Source organism: Homarus americanus, unplaced genomic scaffold, assembly GCF_018991925.1.
Source record: "Homarus americanus isolate GMGI-L3 unplaced genomic scaffold, GMGI_Hamer_2.0 scaffold53233, whole genome shotgun sequence".
NCBI classification, from domain to species: Eukaryota; Metazoa; Arthropoda; class Malacostraca; order Decapoda; family Nephropidae; genus Homarus; species Homarus americanus.
The window spans coordinates 4,112,324-4,135,468 of NW_024751660.1; the positions used below are offsets into that span (position 1 = coordinate 4,112,324).

Below are 23,145 nucleotides of genomic sequence, written 5' to 3' on the forward strand. Positions count from 1 at the left end.
ATGATTTACACTGATTACAAGTCATATACATGAGCAAGGTGTGTGTTATGTGAGGGGAATAAGTTTAGGCTAATGACCACATGTGTAGGTATGACAGAACAAGGCTACCGACATGTGTAGGTATGACAGAACAAGGCTACTGACATGTGTATGTATGACAGAACAAGGCTACTGACATGTGTAGGTATAACAGAACAAGGCTACCGACATGTGTAGGTATGACAGAACAAGGCTACTGACATGTGTATGTATGACAGAACAAGGCTACTGACATGTGTAGGTATGACAGAACAAGGCTACTGACATGTGTATGTATGACAGAACAAGGCTACTGACATGTGTATGTATGACAGAGCAAGGCTACTGACATGTGTAGGTATGACAGAACAAGGCTACTGACATGTGTAGGTATGACAGAACAAGGCTACTGACATGTGTATGTATGACAGAACAAGGCTACTGACATGTGTATGTATGACAGAACAAGGCTACTGACATGTGTAGGTATGACAGAACAAAGCTACTGACATGTGTATGTATGACAGAGCAAGGCTACTGACATGTGTAGGCATGACAGAACGAGCTAAGACTGATGACAAAATACGGAGTATGTATTACTGGTAACCCCTTCACTACGGGGACAACAGTTTTAATATTTTATTTTCTAATGCCAGATGATTCTATTCAGCTCAGAGGGGACCCGGTGCCCAAGTGGTTAACACAAAATAAATTAAGGATAGTGATGTTAAGGTACAGTAAGGAAAAGCTAATGTTTATCTGCTCCAGAGACACACCATCCAAGCTATCCTCAAGACTTTAACCAACACCACTCAAGAGTTAATCTGCGCTGAGTGGATAATGACAGTAATCTAGGAGCGACGCACTTGACAAAACGAGATGGCAATTTAAAAACATCTCATCAACCTCAACGCACAAGAGATTAATCTGGTCTCTCTCTCTCTCTCTCTCTCTCTCTCTCTCTCTGACTCAAGTATGACGATCATCCAGCTCTGAGGTGAATAGACAGGCCGATACCGGACCGGCAGGGTCGTTCACAGATGATGCACACACACACACGGATGCACTGGAGAAAATCTTCCATGCATATCATTGTCAATCAGCTACATATAGTTACATTCATATAAACATGGCTATAAACACAGAGTGACTGTCATATAAACACAGTCCCACACACATATACAGTACAGTTAAAAGTCAGTCAGTCTCTCTGGCTAATCTAGTAACCATTTGATGTACCAGTCACAACCATCAATACAGTGACAACATATTTTTGGTGCCATTCATATCTTGCCAAGACCCCAATAAGTCAACACTTTCAACTCGACTGATACCAGGATACTCGTCATTATATAAAAACACATCTTAGAAATATATGATTTTACACATGATATACAGTACTGTACTTTTCAATAAAATAAGCAGTTTTTAAAATTTCATCCTTGTTTCCATAAAAGGGTACTGCACTTACCTTTCTTATATGCATCAGTATATGCTAAATAATTTACAGTCCTTTTCCTTAACAAAATATCTCTGCATAAATTCTGGCATGGAATTTGTGAGAGTTCAATAGAGTGGCTGTTCAGGAACTGGGGAACTTGTAGAGATACCGGTAATCTTCATTTACGTATTTCTCTTTCCATTCGCCATCATTTTCATTACAATTTTATTGATATGACATACAAACAGGACATCACATATTGGTGGACTACCCCTCAGCCTGTGTTACCAATGAACCTCAAGTTTAGGTTATTGACATTCCATGAAATTTATACAACAGAAGTATGAATGTGACTAGGCTGTCAAGTCCTTCACAAGATATCTTGATGACAAGCACAAACTAAAAGACAAACTGACAGACGGCTGGTCTTGGGTAGTGATAATACCCATCAACCAAAGTTGGGCTGAGGGATAAAGAAGTACTGAATAATTTTTCACTCTACCTGTATTGGGTCGACCGTTGGCATTTGGTCGGGCCGATGCTGCTCCATCACGTGCTTCTACTTCGAGGGCATAAGCTTGTTTTTCTTCACGATCGAACTCTACACGAGTGAAAATTTCACCAGTACGCTCCCTGCACGGATACATTGTAAAACATTAATGCTCATATAATAGACTTCTGTGAGTAATATACTTCAGGGAACATAAATAACACATACAGTATAACTTTCCATGACAGAGAATTTTGGCCAACACATTAAAAGTTCAGTGTGTGGATGATGCTATTCTGTTGGTGGAGTCATAATTTTAATGGTATGAAAATGGGGAAAATTAAATGCATAGCTCTGATCTTTACTTCAACACTAATAATAATAATCATAATAATAAAAGCAGTCCAATAACCTCACCTGATCTCATAGAAATCACGACCTTCATTTCGTGGACTGTCAACAATACGATAAAGAACCTGGAAAAATAAATAAATAACATCAGAAAACACGTAAGATTGTACAAGTCCTGAGTAACTAAAATATATTTTTCATTTCAGTCTTGAATCAATGAATAAAATAGCATAAATGACTGTACAGTAATGAACAGAAATTACAATATGCTCCGCTAACTCTTTTTAAAGATATCACAAATTAAAAATCATTGTCTTAGGTTAACATATAAATACTGTATACAGAAATAAATTGGGCTTCTATGAGATGTTTTGATGAGCACAGTATTTCTCAAGACAATATGGTTAAGTTTAGCACTTACAATTTTTGATAATCTAGAATCGACAGATGAACAATAGTCTATTGTATAGGAAGAGTCAGCAGAGCCCAAAAAACATAAAATAGCTAAATCACCATTAACTAGCTTGTGAGAATCTTATACACTCACTTCATTATTGGGGTAAGTTCCATCCTTGTCGATAGCATTGACCTGCGTGACCTTGGTACCAATTGGCTCGCCTTCAAGTACCGTCTCCTGTTCACGTTCAGTAAACAATGGGATTTCATCATTGACGTCCTCGAGAACAACATATATAGTGGCTTCCGAGGCTAATTGTTGTGGACCATTATTCTGTAAAGGAAGAATAGCAAAAATAGTGTTAGCAAATGTCACATGAAATAGGAAGAAGATTTAATACTTTTCTTTACACCTTCAAGTTAGTGGTTGTATGTTTAATGATTTCTGGTGAGGAGGGGGGGATAGACTGGCTTATGTAAACAAAATCTTTGGATGAATTTACCAGTTAAACAGCCAATTCTGGATGGTTGCCAGACCTGTACACTCTCCCCTTATCTTCTCAACAGTTTTACACAAGACAGAGATCCAAAACTTAAAACTTGGCCACATAAATTTCTCTAGATCTGTGACTTATGGACATCCCAATACCCCCCCTGTATATTCAGAACTACATATAAATAATAACTCGGTCTTACACTCAATATACAAATGGTTAATGAAATACAATCAGAGTATAACAAAACAATCATATACAAATCAAAACACAGACATTTTTAAACATCCTTAAGAAACAAGAGATAACTTACCTCTACTCGGACTGTCAAGTTGTACTCCTTTATACTCTCATAGTCTAATGGATGGTTGACTTTAATATCTGCCCAGGTGTCCCCATTATCTGGCCGTTGTTGTAAGTAGAAGGTATCATGCTTGTTGGTCTGTGCTGTGGATCCCCGGATGATTCGATAGAACACTACCGGATTATCCTTTATACCAGAGCTGTAGTAGTATCGTTGTACCAGGGTGGGGAACGATGGTCACATGTTAGGTTTTGAAATGGAGCGGTGAAAATGTTGGCTAATCATTGAACATAAAGGTTAGCATAAATTCTATATTTATATTTTTCACAAACATAATTCATCAAAACCCAAGTCAATCTTCATGAAAACAAACTGTATATATAAAAAGAAAAAAATTATCTGAAAACTAAATACTCGCAGAGCTAAATTTTAAGAGTCCTACTACAGTACCTATGTCTAATATAAAATATCCTATTGACATCTGTTTTTAAACTAAGATCTGACTTCTTCTCTGATGCCACACTATATGACTATATCTGTAGATTCTATTTGACACTAATGCTGTAAGCAAAGATGGAGCTAACGTTTCAAGTACAGGAATGGAAATGCAGCAAATATTCTGATATACTAAATTCGACTGCTGCATTAACTACTGTGCTCTATTTCCGAGTTAGCAACTATTATGCATCGGAGTTCAAAGTGCACTTCCTGCTCGGTTGATCTACAATGTGCATCTACTAAAGCCTAGAGTGTGTGTCTGTTATTCATAATGTGCCAAAGATCTTCTGCCACAATTGTGCTGTACAAATTGTCACTTCAAAATCCTTATGATCCAAGAAGTACTAAACTGTCCAGGAAAAGCTTCTAAAGCAACTAACGGATGGCTAGGCAATTGTTTACCTCGACAGCAATAATTAAACTTGGAAAATGAGAATTTAAAAGTGACTAAGGTGAGACCTATTACTTGATAAGAGAGTGAGGCCAGATCAGATGGGTGCATCTTCTATTCCACTTGTACGCATTTTGCCGAAACTGGTGCTATTTAAGGCCAAAAACGATCTTGACTAAATAGCTCCTGTGAATGGTATGGGCCGCCCAGCCTCTGTCCAGCCTAAAGAAACACTGCAGACCAAATCCTCAGCAAACTGAAACTGCTATAAACTACACGAATGGTGTCCGATGAAATAAAAAAATAGCAACCAAAGTCAAAAGTAAGATCAGCACAGCAATCATAATGATCCGCTTACAGGCACTGTGTAAAGAACGATAAGAGTAAAGAGCAAAACAAGAGACAGCGTGTGCCATGACAAGAGACATTGAGCTTTGTCCAAAGTCTTGCTAAGGTTCTCTTTCCCTCGTCATTACACAATAAAGCATTCAGTCATTTGAGAGAGGCAACATACTTTGAAAGTCTGCTTGTATCTTAGACCCTCAAGCCCTAAGCCTAATTCTCTAATTACTAACAAATTATACTATTGCACTAACTCCGGGCTACAGCTTCACAGCTTCAAATAAACAAAAAATACAACAAAACAAATATAATTTACTTTTATCTCTAACCAAGGTTAATTCTGTTCCAATAAAATTAAGAGCCAACTTGGGAAGTTTATTAACTGCTAAAAACTTTCTTAAACACTGGATGCAAAAATAACTCATACCATTCACATAGCAAACTAACTAACATGGTAAAAATCATGCTGTCATAACCCGTCTTTGGGCTGAGCAAAATTGTTATGGACATTCAGGGGGCTGAGTTCATTCAAAGTGGATAATTTTTTGGTCGTCAGGCAAAATGGTAAGGTGTGTGCAGGTTTAATCCATTCTCGGTTTAATGACATAAAAAATTATTAAGTACTGGTGCCATCACAAAAAAGTTCTGAATTAATAGTTCGTTGTTAGATTCCTAACTACAAATTTTGTTTTTAAAAATTGGTCAATGCTAAACCTAAAGCTATGCTAGTGCAGTCCTGAAAATAACTTTGTCAAAATGGGTTTGAACATAGCAATTAATAATAAACAAAAAATATCACAAAAATAAAAGAAAATCAGTAGCTCAGGGTTAATTGGAAAGTCTTAGCACAAAGGGAAGAATAAAGAAGAGTAAGAGGAACATGCTAGGGTGGGCTTGCTAAGTATTCATGCAACTAATGCGTGCTATGATATTCATGCATGTTTGCTGAGGCAGGGCTTGGGAGCAACGGGTCAGCGTGCCAAATGCTCCAAATCTTCAAACAGCCCGGATATCTGAAGCAGCACACCACACTCAGTGTTCATGTTGTACCTCATGTGGACACCCTTTTCTATTCACTCATGGCTAGGCCTACATATTATCTTGTGACTGCAATTTAGCACTGACTTTACAACAAAATACTTGAGCATAGCAATAAATTGATAGCAGCTCCTAAAATATGACGAGCAGTACTATGGTAAAGGTGTCAGCATAAGTGAGTGTGAGGTGCCTGCAGGAGCAGACCATCGCGTGCGGGGCAGACAGGCCCAAAGGGTCTGGTCGAGCAGCACAACAGACCTGGCCTTCACTGAGATAACTCCTGCCCCTACTGGCAAGTTTTCCTTGATGTAAATGGGGCCATAGATGGACTGGGTCCATACAGGAGGGTTGTTGGCGCGATCCACTACATCAATCTGAACGTCCACCGTGCGAGACAGTGGAGGGAATCCACGGTCCTGAGCTACGGCGGTCAGCCGGTACGATTCTCGCTGTGCACAGTTGTGGAGAGAGCGAACATTAGGGTTAGTAATGTTAGTGTCTTTGTAGACTCTCTAGGCTACCTTTAGGAGACTTTAATGGCATAAACAAAAATTATTTAGGAAAAGAAAAAATCTGCCACAGGTTTGACTGCGCTGGAAACTATGAAAAAAGAGTAGTACACTATAAGCGGCAGAGAGGGTGCTGAAGGGGGCGTGGGTGTTAGTACAGGTTGGTTACCCCGGCCCGGCCCAGCATACCCCCCTAGCAGCACAGCAACACTAGCTAGTAACTAGTGGGAGCTTGGTAGTGACTACACGGCGGCAGTGGAATTGCTGGCGGGAGAGGCCCGGGAGGAGAGTTAGTGGCCTGCTAGTGGCCCGCCCAGCATCATCCACTACCCACTACCAACCTGGCCTTGATGGAGTAGACGGTCTGACCCACACTAATATTCTCTGGGATCATCTTGCGCTTATAGACCTCCTCATCCCACACAGGGGGGCGGTTGGCTCGGTCCACGATACTGAGACGGACCAGCACCTCCGAGGTGAGGGGAGTCTGACCCTGGTCCGTGGCTGTTACAACCACCTCGTACGCCCCACGCTAATCACACACACAACATTCACCACATCCGCCACATGGGGGAGAACGAGTCACAAGGTCAAAATCAGGATGGGGTAAAAAATGGCTCAAAACCTAGTGGAATAACACAGTTAAAAATATTATCTCGGACATGAAATTACACATAAAAAAAAAATCATAATAAAAATTAAGGTTGGTTCAAAACATGAGTACAGAGGATATTAAGCACAGATGGGAACATGAAGACAATTCCTGACAAACAGCAGGATTTCTCAAGGGATAATCACTCAAATGCCACATCAAAATACATACTGACGCCTTAACAATACCCTTACGTATGTACCTTAATACTCGTACGTTAAGGTAGAGGCTGGTAGGTTCCTACATGGCCTTATACTGTATAGCACTGATTACACCCAAGATTAATGGGTCACACAATCTAAGAAGGTAGAGGCTTGTAGTTCATATTACTAAGGATGTTAGATGTATAACTGTAGGGGAAAGGTTGGCTGTAACTTGTTAATAACACCAGGATTAATAGAACTGTCCAAGCATAGATATTACTATTTTAGGAAGTAACAAATCTTATATTCTGATACTTACTGGCACACATTTACTTACAATAGGCAGACATGACTTGATTTAAAGTGGTAGAAAAAGAAAGTATTAATTACTTGAAGTATTTGCTACTTTATGCTGTTATCACATAAAATAAAATGCATAGCAGTGCCAAATGAGAAGTATTTAGTGTTTTGTGTTCTGTTTAATAAGTAAGCTAAATTTCTTTGTGGCCAACCAATCATTCTCAAGACAACTCTAAAATTTGTTGTTCAAGTTTCTTTAGCCAATAAACTAATACAAGTTTAAATTAGACGACTCCTACAAGATCAAGGCCATTATAAGCAGTGCATTTTAGTTTTAACATAATTGAATCTAAACTCCTTCCTTAAATCAATGATTATTTTCCATGCAAATACAGTGAAACCTCCATATAAAGGACTTCTCTCTCTATATAATCCATTACATGGGGGTTTCCCGTCTAACTGACCCTCGATATAATGATCTTTCCTCTCCACATAGTCCATTAAATAGAGGTTTCACTATACAACACCAACCCATCATACTATACTACTGTAAAATACCACAGCTGCTGCTCCAACTCCTAACATAAGTGACAAGATCTTTCTCTTTCATCCCTCAGCAGAATTTAACATACCGGTATACTGTATATTTATATGTAATCCGTAAGCTTAATAAAACCACCATTTCTTATAATGTATACACAAGGTCTCTTAGTGCCTGGGGAAGATGCTGCCTCTCAACTGAAACTGTCTGGGGAGGAGGGGGGGGGAGGAAATAATTTATATCACACAATTAAAGACAAATGTCAGCAAATAAGTCTTGTATAATTCAACTCCCTTTAAAAGCCAATCTGAAAATGATTTAGAAAATCTATAAAGTAGATTATTCACAAGGAATAAACAATTTTACTTAATATTTAGTATTTTATCAAATTAAATGACAGAAAAAACAAATTGTGTCATTGCATAAATGATATGGCACAATTTGTTCAAGTAATTCATCAATCTCTTTATGTATTCATTTAACAGTGATATAGGTACAGACCCTCCAAACTGGATCTAAAAAAAAAAAAAAATGGGGGAGGAGACATTTTTTCCCTGGCAAAAATCACCTCGAACCTTTGGTTTAATTTGCCCAATGTTAATTTCAAGTGCAATGTGAAAACAGCAATAATATTTTAATTAATAAAAATAAATATACGTAACTAAAAATAATCAATGCTATTAATTCGTTAAGACAATAATTATTTATGAACTCTATAACGTACTTATGGCAAATGTTGTGACTCACAAGAGAAGTTTCTGGAACATCAGCAAACCCATTTAACTCACAGTTAATGAGCTCTGAACTTCTAGATAAAGTTTAAAGTACATATTTTATTATTTAAAGTACTGTACGTATGCAACGATATCCTCTGTTTTGTTATCTAAAAATCAAACAATGTTCACCTGAGTTTGTGTGTCGCAGCAAAACTTGTTGTTGTCTACTGGGAGGCCTGGGGTAACATGGGTGACCTAAGACCCAGGAAACCAGAAAAAAGTCCCAGATTTGAGGGTCTATACCTGTAGTTACTATAATCCTTCAAGTAAAAGGTTTTAAGACACTTTGAACAATATGAAAAAGAAATGCTGACTGTCAATAAAGTAAAGTACAATAATACTAGTTTTAGATTTGGTGAGTTAAAGCTTACATAATGAGATAACTAAACTGAGTTCTCAAACAGTTTGTTTTTTAACCTGTTCCTGAAAGTGTATTCTTATCTCTTTCATCAATCTTAGTTTTATATATCTCTAGGATTTTGAACTGACACATTACAGGGTACTTACAAAGTTTGTATCATACATCGCACATTTTTTTTTTAATTCTTTTGTTGTTTAATAGAGGGCAGCCAGAAGCAAGGGCATAAACCCAGACACACATTTCCCCTTCACTAACGGTCGTTCACTCAGTTTTATTGCCGTAACGTATATTTTCAGTCGTAGTCCAGCACAGTACTGTACTCCTCTTCCACAAAAGGACCCAAATATGGGTTACTCCTGCCACTTAACACAAACCAACAAGAACCACTAACAGAACATCTTTTTTCTAACTACAATCTTCTTACAAACACTTGAGACAGCTATGAACAGTGTCATGTATATTGTACCACAAACATTTAGAATATCCCCCGTATCACTTTTCTACCCACGCTCTTGTACACGTTCTCTTAAGTCAGGAATACTAGAAACAAACTCTTCCCTTCCACAGAAACATCTCCATCATGTTTTTTAATGCAAAAACTTGATCCAAACATCCTCTTCCTTATGTGAACTCATACTGTTCCTTCCCTCATACACACACACACACTTAAGTTGCTCAATAATAAGATTATAATACATACCAAAGACTTTCTCTGATATATACAGTTATTAATTTCTCTATAATTCCAAGATTCTCTCTTTATCACCATAAACTTTGTAAAGAACCATTTTAATTACAAGAGTTGTATAAATCGTTACTTGTCCTAATGTCAAAAAGCCTAAATATTTAACTTTCTAAAAGTATCTAATACCAGAACAACTTCTCTTACCAACTGATATTAGTATTTACTCCAAAATCCCAGCATTTCCTTTGTTGATATATACAGTATAAATAAAACATTATATTTCTTTATATACTTCAATCATTCCAGTATATACTAACAAAAATTATATATATATATATATATATATATATATATATATATATATATATATATATATATATATATATATATATATATATATATATATATATATATATATATATATATATATATATATATATATATATATATATATATATATATATATATATATATATATATATATAAAATCTCCATAACTTGTACTGTACTTACGTCTAGGGGTTTCTTCAAGATTATCCAACCTGATTCAGGTTGGACCTCAAAGTAGTCTAGATCACCGGCATTTGCTGCTGAAGTCAGGTTGTAGACGATGGCACCATTGTTGTCAGCATCTTCATCAGAGGCAGACACACGCAAAATATTTGTTCCTACATTTGTATCCTGCTTCACATTCTCTATGTATTTCTGAGAAAGAGATCAATTAAGCTATGGTAATAATGCTTACAGTCATCAATTAATTTGGGGGGAAATTCTGTAAAGTATTAAATTTACTCACAAGCTGTGGAGACAAAAAAAAAAATCTTTCTTTCACTCTTGCTGCTTCTTTCAACCAACCTACATATAGTTCATTAAAAGTTAAGAGACAGATATTCAGTAACAAAAGTATATAAAAAAGTGATAAGTGTGAAAAAATTACTGAGCAAGTGGAAAATTACTAAAACAAAGATGTGACAGAAAAAGAACTGAACTGATATTATCTAGAATGGTAAATAGAACACATTCCCTTTAAATATAATACACAGTACTAATTAAAGGTAATTAATATGGAATTTAAGTAATAGAGAATTGGTAATAAGTTGGTAGAGTGAGGCAAAATGAAGATGTGTGAGTGTGTGTAGAGTTCAACTATTCTGAATACTGTCTGATAAGTAGAGGGTAGTCCATTTTATTTAAATTCTGTATTCCAACAGACACACACAAATTTAATATTAAGAAGAATACACCATCCTAGATTTGGTAAGATGGGCTCAACATAACTTGTTACCATTTGTGGATTTTCATCCAGTGCCAAGGACAGAGGATATGTCTTAAATGAATAAGTTTTAGGGGAAATGTGCACGCAGGCCTACATACATACACACATACATACGAACATGGAAAAAGGAAACAGCATCATTTCAAACAAAGTTAGTGGGGACAAGTTCATGTTGTCTTTCATAAAAAATACTTCTACTCTGGTTCCAAGGGGAATAATAGTGCTATTGGTATAAAATTACACTAAATGTCTTTTTAACGTCTTGAAGATGTAATTGTGTCCTACTTACCTGACGATCAAATAGTGGAGGATTGTCATTAATATCTGTGATCTCCACAGTGAAGGAACAAACACCTTCTAGTGATGGGTCTCCATTATCCGTGGCCTTTACTGTCACAGAAACAAACTTGCCGTCTTCACCTTCACGATCAAACACTTTATTGGTAGTTACGTCGCCTGTCTCGGGATCTACTGTAAATTTGGTGCCTTTCTGGTTGGGCTGTTGGACAATACTATAACGGACCTGCAAACAGAAACAAATTAATTATTCTGGTTTACAAAACTTGCTACATAAGAATGTACTGATTTTCTATTTAAATAAAAAACACCCCATCCACAACAAAGCCCCAAATCTTGTTTAACCCTCATTCTTCACATGAGAACATCACCTGTCGGCAGCACATCTTTCCCCAAAATCATCACCATGTTCTACACTCTTTCAAACACACTAATGCTTCCTGGATGTTTACCCCCATCAAGTCTAGCATATCCATCACCCACTGAACACCATGCCATCAGATCACCACAGCTAACCCACACAAGCATGGAAAAAGGGCATAATAGATCATGTTAATGATAATGATGATGACTCTTCCTAATAAACTACAAAAGATGCTTTGAATATCTTTTTAGTGCTTCCCATATCATTTTCTAATCTATTCTCTCCTATACATTTTCAAACTGTACAATTTTTTTTCCTTTCTTCAGAAACTTTTCACTATGTTCTTATCCGTCTTTTCTATTATCCTACTACAATGTACACTAAGGATTTTCTTTCTTTGTGAACCATATTGCCCCCACTATCAATCCTCTCAACACACATTTACATTATGTCTCTCTCAATTCCATTCATTCCCGAGACTTCACATCAATCCCCTCCACTTTCCTAACACTATCTCTTACATTGAAATCCTTCAGTTATCTTTCACAATAAAGTATTCAATGCTGTACACTTATTCAGGTCTCCCCAGAAATTTTTAAAATATTAATTAAAGTCACAGGTATATTTCACATTTCTCTTTCCAATCTGAAACAATTATAAATATTCAGTATCTTTCTACAAGGATTTCATTGAAATCCAAAAATAGAACAATAAAACCCGTCAACATGAAATAATCATGAAATAAAAAACTGACTCACAGTATTAAACATTAAATAACTATGCATTGGGTGAACTTACCTGTCCATTAACACCCTTATCCTCATCAGTGGCTCGTACAGTGATGACAGGTGAACCATTAGGAGCAGACTCTTCTACTTTTGCATGATATGAAGCACAGTCCTTGAACACAGGTTTGTTGTCATTAACGTCTGTAATAAAGACTACAACAACAGCAGTAGAGGTATGGAGGGAGTGCTGTCCTCCAGGACAACAATTGCCATCATCAACAGCAGTTACATTCAACTCATATTTGTCACGATCGAGGGAAATGGCTCCATTATGCAAGCGAATGACACCCGTCATCTTCTCAATAACAAACTGGCCAGATTCACGGGCTCCACCAACAAAACCAAACTCTACATTATCACCATCTTTATCTGATGCTACAACTGTTGTCACAAGAGTATTTGGTCCAGCATTTTCATCAACATTTGGGGTATACACCTGCTGAGAAAAGTTGGGTTCTTCATCATTCTTGTTTTTGGTATAAATACGGATTGTTGCTGTACCTTCCTTGACTGGTTCACCTGTACAAAATATGTGAATTAATATACAATACAATACATACTTTATAAATGCAAATTATTACTACAACAGCAAATAAACAAATACTATATCCAATTTGAAATTTATGAAAGCAGAAACATTTATATTCAATGATCTCTACAGATACATAATCCGCATCTTTAATCTTACACCCAAGTTACAAACCTCTGTCTGTAGATGTAACCGTGAACTCATAGTAAGCACTGTTATCATCAGCATCGAGAGTTTTACGATTATATATGATTCCCTTGTTGTCAACACGAAAATGATCATCAGAAACAGAATAAGTAATCTCAGCATTTGTCCCAGAGTCGTCGTCACGAGCTTTCACCTGAATGAGTGGAAAAGAACATATTTGGTCAGTCACATTATGGCGATTTATAATGTTTATTGTAAAACATCAAGCAGGGAACTAAACTATGCGATCACAGCTCTAAGTTAACAGATGGCGGCTTTACAGTTAATAATCAATCCTCCTCCTTATATAAAGCAAAAGTAAAATGAAAGTCCCCATAAGGGTGTCCCTATTATAATTTGTATAATGATTAACAAGACCAGGAAAAATGAATCACAAAAAGTAGTGACACAATGCTTATTACTGAAACCTTACCCGGAGTATAGATGAACCAATCGGGATGTCTTCATCAATGTTGTGGGCTTGATAATCAGGCAAATCAAATTTCGGAGGATTGTCATTGACATCTGTCACTTTAATAGTCAGCTGCAAGATAGAAAATGTATGTTAATTCAATTTTTACATAATCAACACATGATTGAAAAATTTAATATTGCCTAATACCATTTGTTTTAAGTAAACAGCTTTTATGTTACCTGTGTAATATTTTGTACTAACTAACTGGCAATTTAAAAGAAAACAACATATCAGTATACATGCCACAAGGCATTACAGGTTTACGTTGGAGCAACAAAATCTTGATCAGAAACAAGACAAAATACACTACTGCACTGTCCTGTATTCACTCCACCTCCCACAAACTTCATAGAGGTGGTATTAAAATCAAAATTCCTAAGTACTGCAGATTACTAACTTATTTCTGTAAAAATTAACATAAAACAGGTTATTCAGCAAAATAGTAAACTTACATCAACTGAAGTAGAGAAACCACCAGAGTCTTCAGTTGCTGTCACAACCAACTGGTAGATGTGTGGCTGACGAACATCTTCAAAGTCGAGTTCCTTGGCCAACTTAACAATGCCAGATGTTGGTCCAATATTGAAAGTTCCTGCACCTTGGCCTTTAGCTTTTAACGTATAACGGATTTCTCGGTCAGCGAAAGATTTAGCTTTAACAGAGATAATGCTGGAAGAAAAAATATTTAATTAAAAAACTTAAATACTTTCAACATATGACCAGACAAGCCTCAACCAAACCTCTATTTACTACAACGATTCACTAAACTATTACTCAAGAGATGTAAATTGCAATAATGTACAGTATTAGGAATCATACTTTTCATGTTATCAATAATATCAGATGACTTAAGGAAGTAAATTAGACAACGCCTTTTCAAGTATCAACAAGCACTTACTCTGAATCTTTGGCTGCATTTTCTGGGATGGTCTTTTCATATTTTGGGAGGTAAAACTGTGGTGGCCGCTTACCACCAACAATGGACAAGCGTTCTTCGGGTGTCGCCTGGAAATGCTTATCATCAATCCTTCCATTCTGGTCTTCAGCTTTCACATACAGAACATATTCCATGTCCAGCTGAAACATCTCTGACCCACGAGTGCGAACAACACCAGATTTTTCATCCACCTCAAATCGTCCTCCAGCTGTAGGGAAGTAAACTTTAGTGAGTATCTTGCAAAATATTATTATAAATTCACAACACCAGTAACCCAACAATATGGATGTACTGTATGCATTACTAATCAATTTACAATACCTTATTTTATTTTTATATACCTGTACAAGTGGAAAGAATATGTACAGTAATGGAATACAGTACTTTGTATGTCATAACAATATGTCTGTCTGTCATCATTAAAAGAAACACTGCAGTATTCTCTAAGCTCATCCTGTGTCACTTGTTAACCCATAATTGTTTGGTCAGTGAAGCTTTACTCCCACTACAGCCTTCACTGTTTCCTTCATCTTCAATTCTCATCCACTTGGATTCTGTAGTTAAGTTTCATCTTGTCACTCACAGTTCCCTCTTGTAATATCTGAACATCTAAGCTCCTTACACTGTACAGTACTACAGGAATAAGTCAACAAAGCAGGAAGGAACATTTATTTAATTTGGAACAGTTTTTACTGTGTGGACTAATAACATGTGCTGACTTTAAAATTCAAAAATGAATGAAATATTTCCATATGATTTAGTGGAAACCCTCATCTAATGCATGAAAAATGTTATCTGGAACAGAATGACTTATGGCTACAACAAAGGCTTCCTTCCCATATAGTGCTACAAAACAACTGTAAAAAATTTAATTACTGAATTAATACCAAAAAATGAACTCTGAATTAATCTCATGAAAAATGTGCAGGGCCAGCTCTGCTTTTCATCACTGGTGATTAAACACTACTGTATTTGGTGGTTAATTTGTATAAAGGTGTATAACCCGGCAAAGTGATAAAACACGAACATTAAAAATAAAATGGCAACTCATGATTATGGGCAGGTAAACAACTACTGTACTCCATTTTTCTTTAACTTCACTAAGGGGGAGGTGTCGTAAGTAAACGCTCATGGGTTCAACTCTTCCTGGAGAAGAATGACCATTCTAATCCTTATGTCATCCTACAGCTTTGATTTCAACAGTCTTTTAAGTCTTCAAATCTCTCTTCCTCAGATAGACTCTGATCCCCAAGTTACAATCCTTTGATGTTCCTCCTCTACTACTGTATATTCTCTCATTTCCAGTAAGTTTTCTATTTCTGTTGCTGTTAATGGGTATATACATTATCTTTTTCTTTCCCATTCACCAGAGATCTCTCAAGGCTGTCCTTTCTCCCACTCTTACTTCTTTTCATCAATGACTCAAATTCAGTTCACATTTCATGCTTGATTTAATTCTCTCCGTATTTCTACAACATCATTTCATTTGGATCAGGACAGAATTTTCCAGTGAGGAAGATACAAACTGAGAGATAAAACAGCATACCCAGTGTTCCAGAATCTTTTATGTTAATCAAAATGTTATGAACAAAATGTATCACTATATCTAGTTATGCAAGTGAAGAAGTGAGTTGGTTCCATAGGCATGACAACCAACATCAAGAAACCTTTAATTTATCTTGGATACTCCACACAACTTAGTGGGAATCTTGTTTATATGTCTGAGGTCCTCTCTTCTGAGCAAATACTCCAGTATTATACACCTATGACTAGCTCACCCCTGTATGGAGTATTATTCTCATATCTGGGAAGGCTCAACAACCCCACAAACCATCAAGACAGGGTCAAGTTAGAAGCAATTCACATTATTAACTCTCCCTTTCCAACTTCAAAGCTTGCCGCAATTTCCCTTCGCCACAACGTTGGTTCCCTCTCCCAAATTTATTGACATTACATCAGTTTCTGCCCCCAAGAGCTGGCTGCCTCCATCCCCCAGTCATTGTACAATGCTAAACCTGACAAGCTGCTGTGACACAGTAATTGTGAGGCTGTTGACGACATGAGGGTGGGTTGTTATGGAGATGAGTTTTCTCCTTGTGCTAAATTTGAAGAATTCTTGCCTTTCTCACATTTTTCAATCAAACATGACCTGACCATCTTTACAGAACTGTGCAAATATTCCACAAGCTGAAAAAAAATCTTTACTTTTCATTTTCCACTACAAGGCCTGACCTTCACTAATGCTGAGATCCTACTAGGTCTTGACCCCTGGATATAGTGAGTGCTATATAGGAGTCATCAAGTGAACAAGGATTAGGCCACAAACATAATTGAACAGTAATGTATTATCAACAATGTCTACCCAATAAACATAACTATTAACGACATGAACAGATTTTTCTTACATTACCGCCGTATGTTACTTGTACAATATACAGGTGTATAAAGAAGAGTACTGAATTTAAATATACATATATAGTACCTGTACAATAAAAACAGGTCTTAGGTATCTCCTAATTTGCACTTACTTCTGTCCCTGACAAGAAAGTAGTGTATGTCATGGTCCTTATCAGGGTCCCGGGCTTGCAGAGTGAAAACTGGAGTGTTGGGAGCAGCGTTGAGCTTCACTACCGCCTGCATGGGTAGAGGACGATTGATGAAGTAGGGTGGCTCATCATTTATGTCTGTTATCTGCAGAATCACTCGCTGGTTGTCCGTATCTGTAATGAATGGGGAGATCATTAACATCGGTTCTATAGTTTACATTAATAACTTAAAAAACTATTGCGACAAATATACAATCATGCATATAACTAACAATACAAATGAAGTTATAATGCTTGGCAAAAATATAAGATATAAATAGTAATACTGTACTATTAAGAGACAATGAACATTCAGAGAACAAAAATGCAATACAAAATGATTTTGTAACAAATAACATTATGAAATACTACTGTACTGTACAGCTTACATGAAAATACTGTATACTGTAAATAATACTGTAATTGTTATTTAATATGAATTTTTAATTCGTCTGAATATAGTAAATAATAAAGCTGCTGCACTAATCACTACTCCACTGAGCAACATATGATACACAGTGAGGTAATAACTAGTGGAGCAAATTACAAAGTCTAAATGATAGTGAAACATTCCTGTCATTTTTATGCAACATAATGACAGTAACATATAGTACTGGTCATCAGGCTATGTAACAACCACTATATACTGTATATGCCATGCATGACACACACACTCACACACAGTCATCCATGGTACAGTACACTATATACTCACAACTGATGCCTGAGTTTCCGGAGTAGCAGCAAGAGTAGGGCAGCGGGAGGGGAGAGAGACGAGAGAGAAACACAGGTTAATACCAACACCAAAAAGCAACAGACACCAACTTACTCACTGGTCAATATTATAAGTCTTTATGTTGGTGATAATTAACAAGTTGTTATTCATGTACAGACAAAGTTAATACAGTAATCACAATTGGGGTAAACGTACAGTTCCAACAATTTAACTTACATTCTCATTTAGACAGAAAGTTGGGATGTGCACAGAATGAAACACATTACAGGTACAACAAAGTTGGTGATTACAAAGCCAATAAGTTTGTTTATATAAAAAAGTGTGAACATATATAAGTCCCATATATTAAGAGAAGCTGGTGAATAGAGCAGCAAGCAGCGTCAGTCATTATTACATGTTAAGTGCCGTAAAAAATACTGTGTAAAGACATGTGCAACTGTTTATACATTACCTGTACATAATATTCTTAATTACATAAAAAACACATCAAGATTCTTCAAGCAGAGATGCAAACAACTTATGGTAAGAAAATATGTACAGTAAATATATAAAAACATGTAAAGTGTATTTCCTATGTTCCATTATAAAGTATTGTAATATTGCCACTACACTGTAACCACTTTTTACCTTGTTTCCACTGTACTGTACAATGAAATCTCTTTATATAAAATTTCCGAAAAATGAAAGAAATTTACGAAGCTCAAAATTCCAGTCAACTTTCTGATAATTCAAGTAAATTAAATCTCTAAATCTCTCACACATAAAGAATAAATGTTTCTTCCATACACATACACACACACTTGTAATACTGTATATAAACATGTATACTGTGTGTGTGTGTGTTAACCAGGTGGATCAACAGTTCATCTCCCCACCTACATGACCCATTACAGCCACCACCTAAACCATCTCTACAACAGCCTTTTACAGTTCCCAAAATGCTGCAACTGTCAAGGCAGAGTGGCATAACCACACCCTCTGCCACTCTTCATCTAATTTCCTTCATTTAGCTCAAGTTAAGAATGCTTTCACCACACTTAACACACAAGACCTTACTAATGCCACCACTTTTCCTCCACTGGGCACTCAAGTTTATCATCCAAATTATGACACATGTGAGTATTAAATGCCTTTATGTTTTCCATTATATTAATGAAAAGAAAATCCAATATTGAATGTGTGGAGAGAGAGAGAGAGAGAGAGAGAGAGAGAGAGAGAGAGATTAGCTTTGGTCTCCCTTTGATGCAATAGCTTTACTGAACCATATAACTGACACACCCCTCACAACCACACTCCTCAACCATATTAACCACAATCCTCACAACCATAACCACATCCCTCTCAACCACAATCCTCACAACCACACTCCTCAACCATATTAACCACAATTTTCATAACCATCGTAACCACAATCCTCTCAACCACACTCCTCACAACCATCATAACCACACCCATCTCAACCACAATCATCTCAACCACACTCCTCAACCATATTAACCACAATTCTCACAACCATAACCATCGTAACCACAATCCTCACAACCACACTCAAACTGCCATATAACCAAACCATAACCATCGTAACCACACCCTCTCAACCACACTCCTCAACCATATTAACCACAATCCTCACAACCATAACCATCATAAACACAATCCTCACAACCACAACCCGTCACCACCATTAACCCTCTAAATGCAGATACAATTACCGTGGTTATTACCCCTCCTCCCCCCCTCCCCACACATTCAAGTTTAATCAGGACAATATTACATTCAAATTACTGTACCATCTCCGCTCCACTCTTCCGCCTTCCCATTCACCCAAGTCACTTTTTCATGTCTTTTGGAAATTTAAAGTGAAAACACAGATGGTTATTGCTAGGGGTCTCTGTATAGGCCCTAAGAACCACCACCACCACTACTACTACTACTACTACTACTACTACTACTACTACTAGCACCAGCATCACTCTGGCAGCCCTAACGTCCCCAACTACCTCACTACTATTGATCTTTCTACGCTACTCTACCTTGTCTCCCCAGTAAGTCACCTCCTCTCAAGTGTGGATCTTCAAGACATTACTACGGAAGTTAATATCGTTGGTTTAAATTAACATTATTACACGTAGTGATTGTATCTAATGTCAAAAACCCGTCATATATATTTTTTTTAAGGATCAATGTCGCAGCTATGTCTGGCGGAAAAACCTGGCCAAAGCTTGAGGAATTACCACGTTCACACTAAAGCTTAACAACCAATAACACGGGTGGTGGAGGACGAGGTGGTGCGTGATCCAACAACACGCTCGGGGATAATAACAAATATTTACAATCAATGACAATTTTAGTTAATTGAAAAGCTCATTACTGATTTATAAATATATTTTTTTCCTCCTCAGATTAAAACTATCCTCCAAGACATTTTTATTTTAAAGAATAATTTATCTCAGGGGACCGAAGTCTCCTTCCTTGCCCACTAAGTAAACACAACGTCACTCTACATAACAAAAAGTTAGCCGTGTGGTCCACCAAGTTACTATAGTCTCCCCCTCCCCCCCTTCGTTCTCTCTCCTCTCCCCCGTCATCAACCCCCACCCCCCCATCCTCAAACTGTGCCCACCATCCCATGTGTCTTATATTCTCCACCATCCTCCACTGTTCCCCCACTTTATCTTTCTCCTCACCATCTGAATTTTTCTTTCAGAGAGAGAACAGAAGAAAAGCAAATAGAGGGGAGGCCAGACAGAGTAAAAGGCCAAGATAACAACAGGAGGGCCTATTATAGATATCAACAGGAGACAGGCCGTTAACGGGAGAGTGGAACAGAAGAAGGGCAACACTAACAGAAAAAAAGCAGGAAGAGAGGCAGGGGAGCCGTAGTAAGGAGCCACCAACACAGGACTATTGATCTCCCTGCCTGCACCTCCCACACACGTGTGCCTCCCATAACTTAATACTCCCGCAGTTAATACACCAGCATAATTGTCTTACACGAGTCCAGGATGGCTCTCATTAAATACACATGCTAGACAAACTTACACACACACACAAAACACACACACAAAACACACACACACACACACACACACACACACACACACACACACACACACACACACACACACACACACACAAAACACACACACACACAAAAACACACACACACAAACACACACACACACACACACACACACACAAAACACACACACACACACACACACACACAAACACACACACACACACACAAAACACACACACACACACACAAACACACACACACACAAAACACACACACACACACACAAAACACACACACAAAACACACACACACACACACACACACACACACACACACACACACACACACACACACACACACAGGATATTATGTAAACCTTTAAGTTTGTGTACAACTTGACTTTTTACCTAACGTAACACTGTACAACAGTGGGTAATCCACAGTGTTTGTTTACCTTAATTAAGTTAGATTTGTTTGCACCTGTAATGGGTCCGAGCCTTTAATTTTTTGCTCTCGTTCACTCAGGCCATTATCCGCCTCTTCTTTTAACTGATAAATGTTTTTCGCGCCAGAGGGATGTTTTCTGCGAGACTTTATGCAGCTGTTTCTGAATTAATAAACCGAAATTAAATCTTCTCATTCTCAATAAGGAAGAAATAGTGTTCATTGAAGCAGAGTAGTAAGGTATATGCAGTAATTCCTTCGTTCTTAGTAAATAAGGACGATTAGGTCAACAGAGACGAGGAAATGGACAAAATTCCTACATTTTCGTCCAAGATTTAAACTTTTTTAATAAATTGGATTAAGGGGTAGGCGCGAACATACTACAGTCACGGTGCCATTTCGACGCCATTTTGAGTACTTCCCTTATTGAGTGGAGGGAATCAGTTGCACTTACATTCGAGATTAAATTGGTCATATGAGGATACACTGTCCCTCCCCTCTCTCCCTCACCTGGTCCATCACAATGAGAGAAAGTATCTGAATCTTTCACTACCTGTCACCACTCCATCACCCTTCCTTCTGTGATAAATGTACTGCACTCTATTAGGGTACTCCCCCCTTCTCTACTGCGAAGGTCTAAAATATCATTATTATTATTACTTTTATTATTATTATTATTATTATTATTATTATTACTTTTATTATTATTATTATTATTATTATTATTATTATTATTATTATTATTATTATTATTATTATTACTTTTATTATTATTACTTTTATTATTATTATTATTATTATTATTATTATTCTTATTATTATTATTACTGTTATTATTCTTATTATTTTCAAACAATTATTAACATCACCAGTGTGTTGTCGGACTCTTCATCCAGCTTAAATAAAATTCAATATTCTAAACATTTAAACGGAGATTATATCAATAACCATCCATAATTTTCTTCCTCATCTCTTACAACCAAGAATGACAACAATCACTGTATAACACCCTTAATATCTTCCTGTGTTGAACTTCTCACTTCCTCTTAGTGCATTGGACAAAATCCCACCATATAAAATCACAGGAGGACGAGCAACCACGGTAAAACACCACCAACTACTACATAAAAAATAAATACCAAAAAAAATTAAATTAAGTTTATTTCTGAAGCGGGGAAAAAAAATCCAGTATCTCGCCCAGCCATACACAGTACAGTATACACATTTTCCCCAGCCACCGCCCCAATATTTTTTTTTTAATAATTAGTTAATTAATAAATGCGTTCAGTGTATGGCTGCGTCCAAAAATTCCCTGAACACTTTTTTTTTCTTCATATTTTTGGTATCATAATACTTAAGGCTCACGTAGTTAGGGGGGAAATAAATGGGGACTTTTTTAATATATTGACAGATTATTATTTTTTTTGTATTTTTTTCATGATATTATTTTCGCATATATCAGTTCCATATATGACCCCAGTCACTTGTTATAGCCACATATATGAGCCACCGATACACGTCAGATATATGGTCAGGGATCAAGGGAATTGTGATGTGTATAAAGCGAAGTTTTATTCCCATACAGATTATAACTTAGTATATTTAACCCTTATAGTATGATGACTTAACACCTCTAGCATAATGAGAAACAGGTCAGTGTTGATATAATACTCAAGGGATTAAGTCATCGTACTCAAGGATTTAAGAGAGATTAATTAATAAAACTAATTCACTAAACTCTATAGACATGGATATCACACACACACACACACACTA

General features: G+C 36.8%; 1 protein-coding gene across 1 annotated transcript in view; it reads right to left on the bottom strand.

Annotated features, from left to right (window-relative positions):
- Positions 1 to 17,917, bottom strand: part of LOC121854734 (neural-cadherin-like) — a 36,083-nt gene extending 18,166 nt beyond the window's left edge. Inside the window, exons 1-15 of the mRNA XM_042349471.1 lie at positions 17,883 to 17,917; positions 17,111 to 17,302; positions 14,544 to 14,790; positions 14,098 to 14,314; positions 13,604 to 13,714; positions 13,159 to 13,324; positions 12,466 to 12,974; positions 11,296 to 11,529; positions 10,244 to 10,435; positions 8,814 to 8,879; positions 6,614 to 6,804; positions 3,504 to 3,693; positions 2,848 to 3,030; positions 2,367 to 2,425; positions 1,962 to 2,092 (exon numbers count right to left, since the gene is read on the bottom strand). Coding sequence (XP_042205405.1) covers positions 1,962 to 2,092; positions 2,367 to 2,425; positions 2,848 to 3,030; positions 3,504 to 3,693; positions 6,614 to 6,804; positions 8,814 to 8,879; positions 10,244 to 10,435; positions 11,296 to 11,529; positions 12,466 to 12,974; positions 13,159 to 13,324; positions 13,604 to 13,714; positions 14,098 to 14,314; positions 14,544 to 14,790; positions 17,111 to 17,222 — 2,608 coding nt within the window. The 5' untranslated portion in view covers positions 17,223 to 17,302; positions 17,883 to 17,917. The remainder of the gene's footprint in view (positions 1 to 1,961; positions 2,093 to 2,366; positions 2,426 to 2,847; positions 3,031 to 3,503; positions 3,694 to 6,613; positions 6,805 to 8,813; positions 8,880 to 10,243; positions 10,436 to 11,295; positions 11,530 to 12,465; positions 12,975 to 13,158; positions 13,325 to 13,603; positions 13,715 to 14,097; positions 14,315 to 14,543; positions 14,791 to 17,110; positions 17,303 to 17,882) is intronic.
- Between the last annotated feature and the right edge of the window lie 5,228 nt (positions 17,918 to 23,145).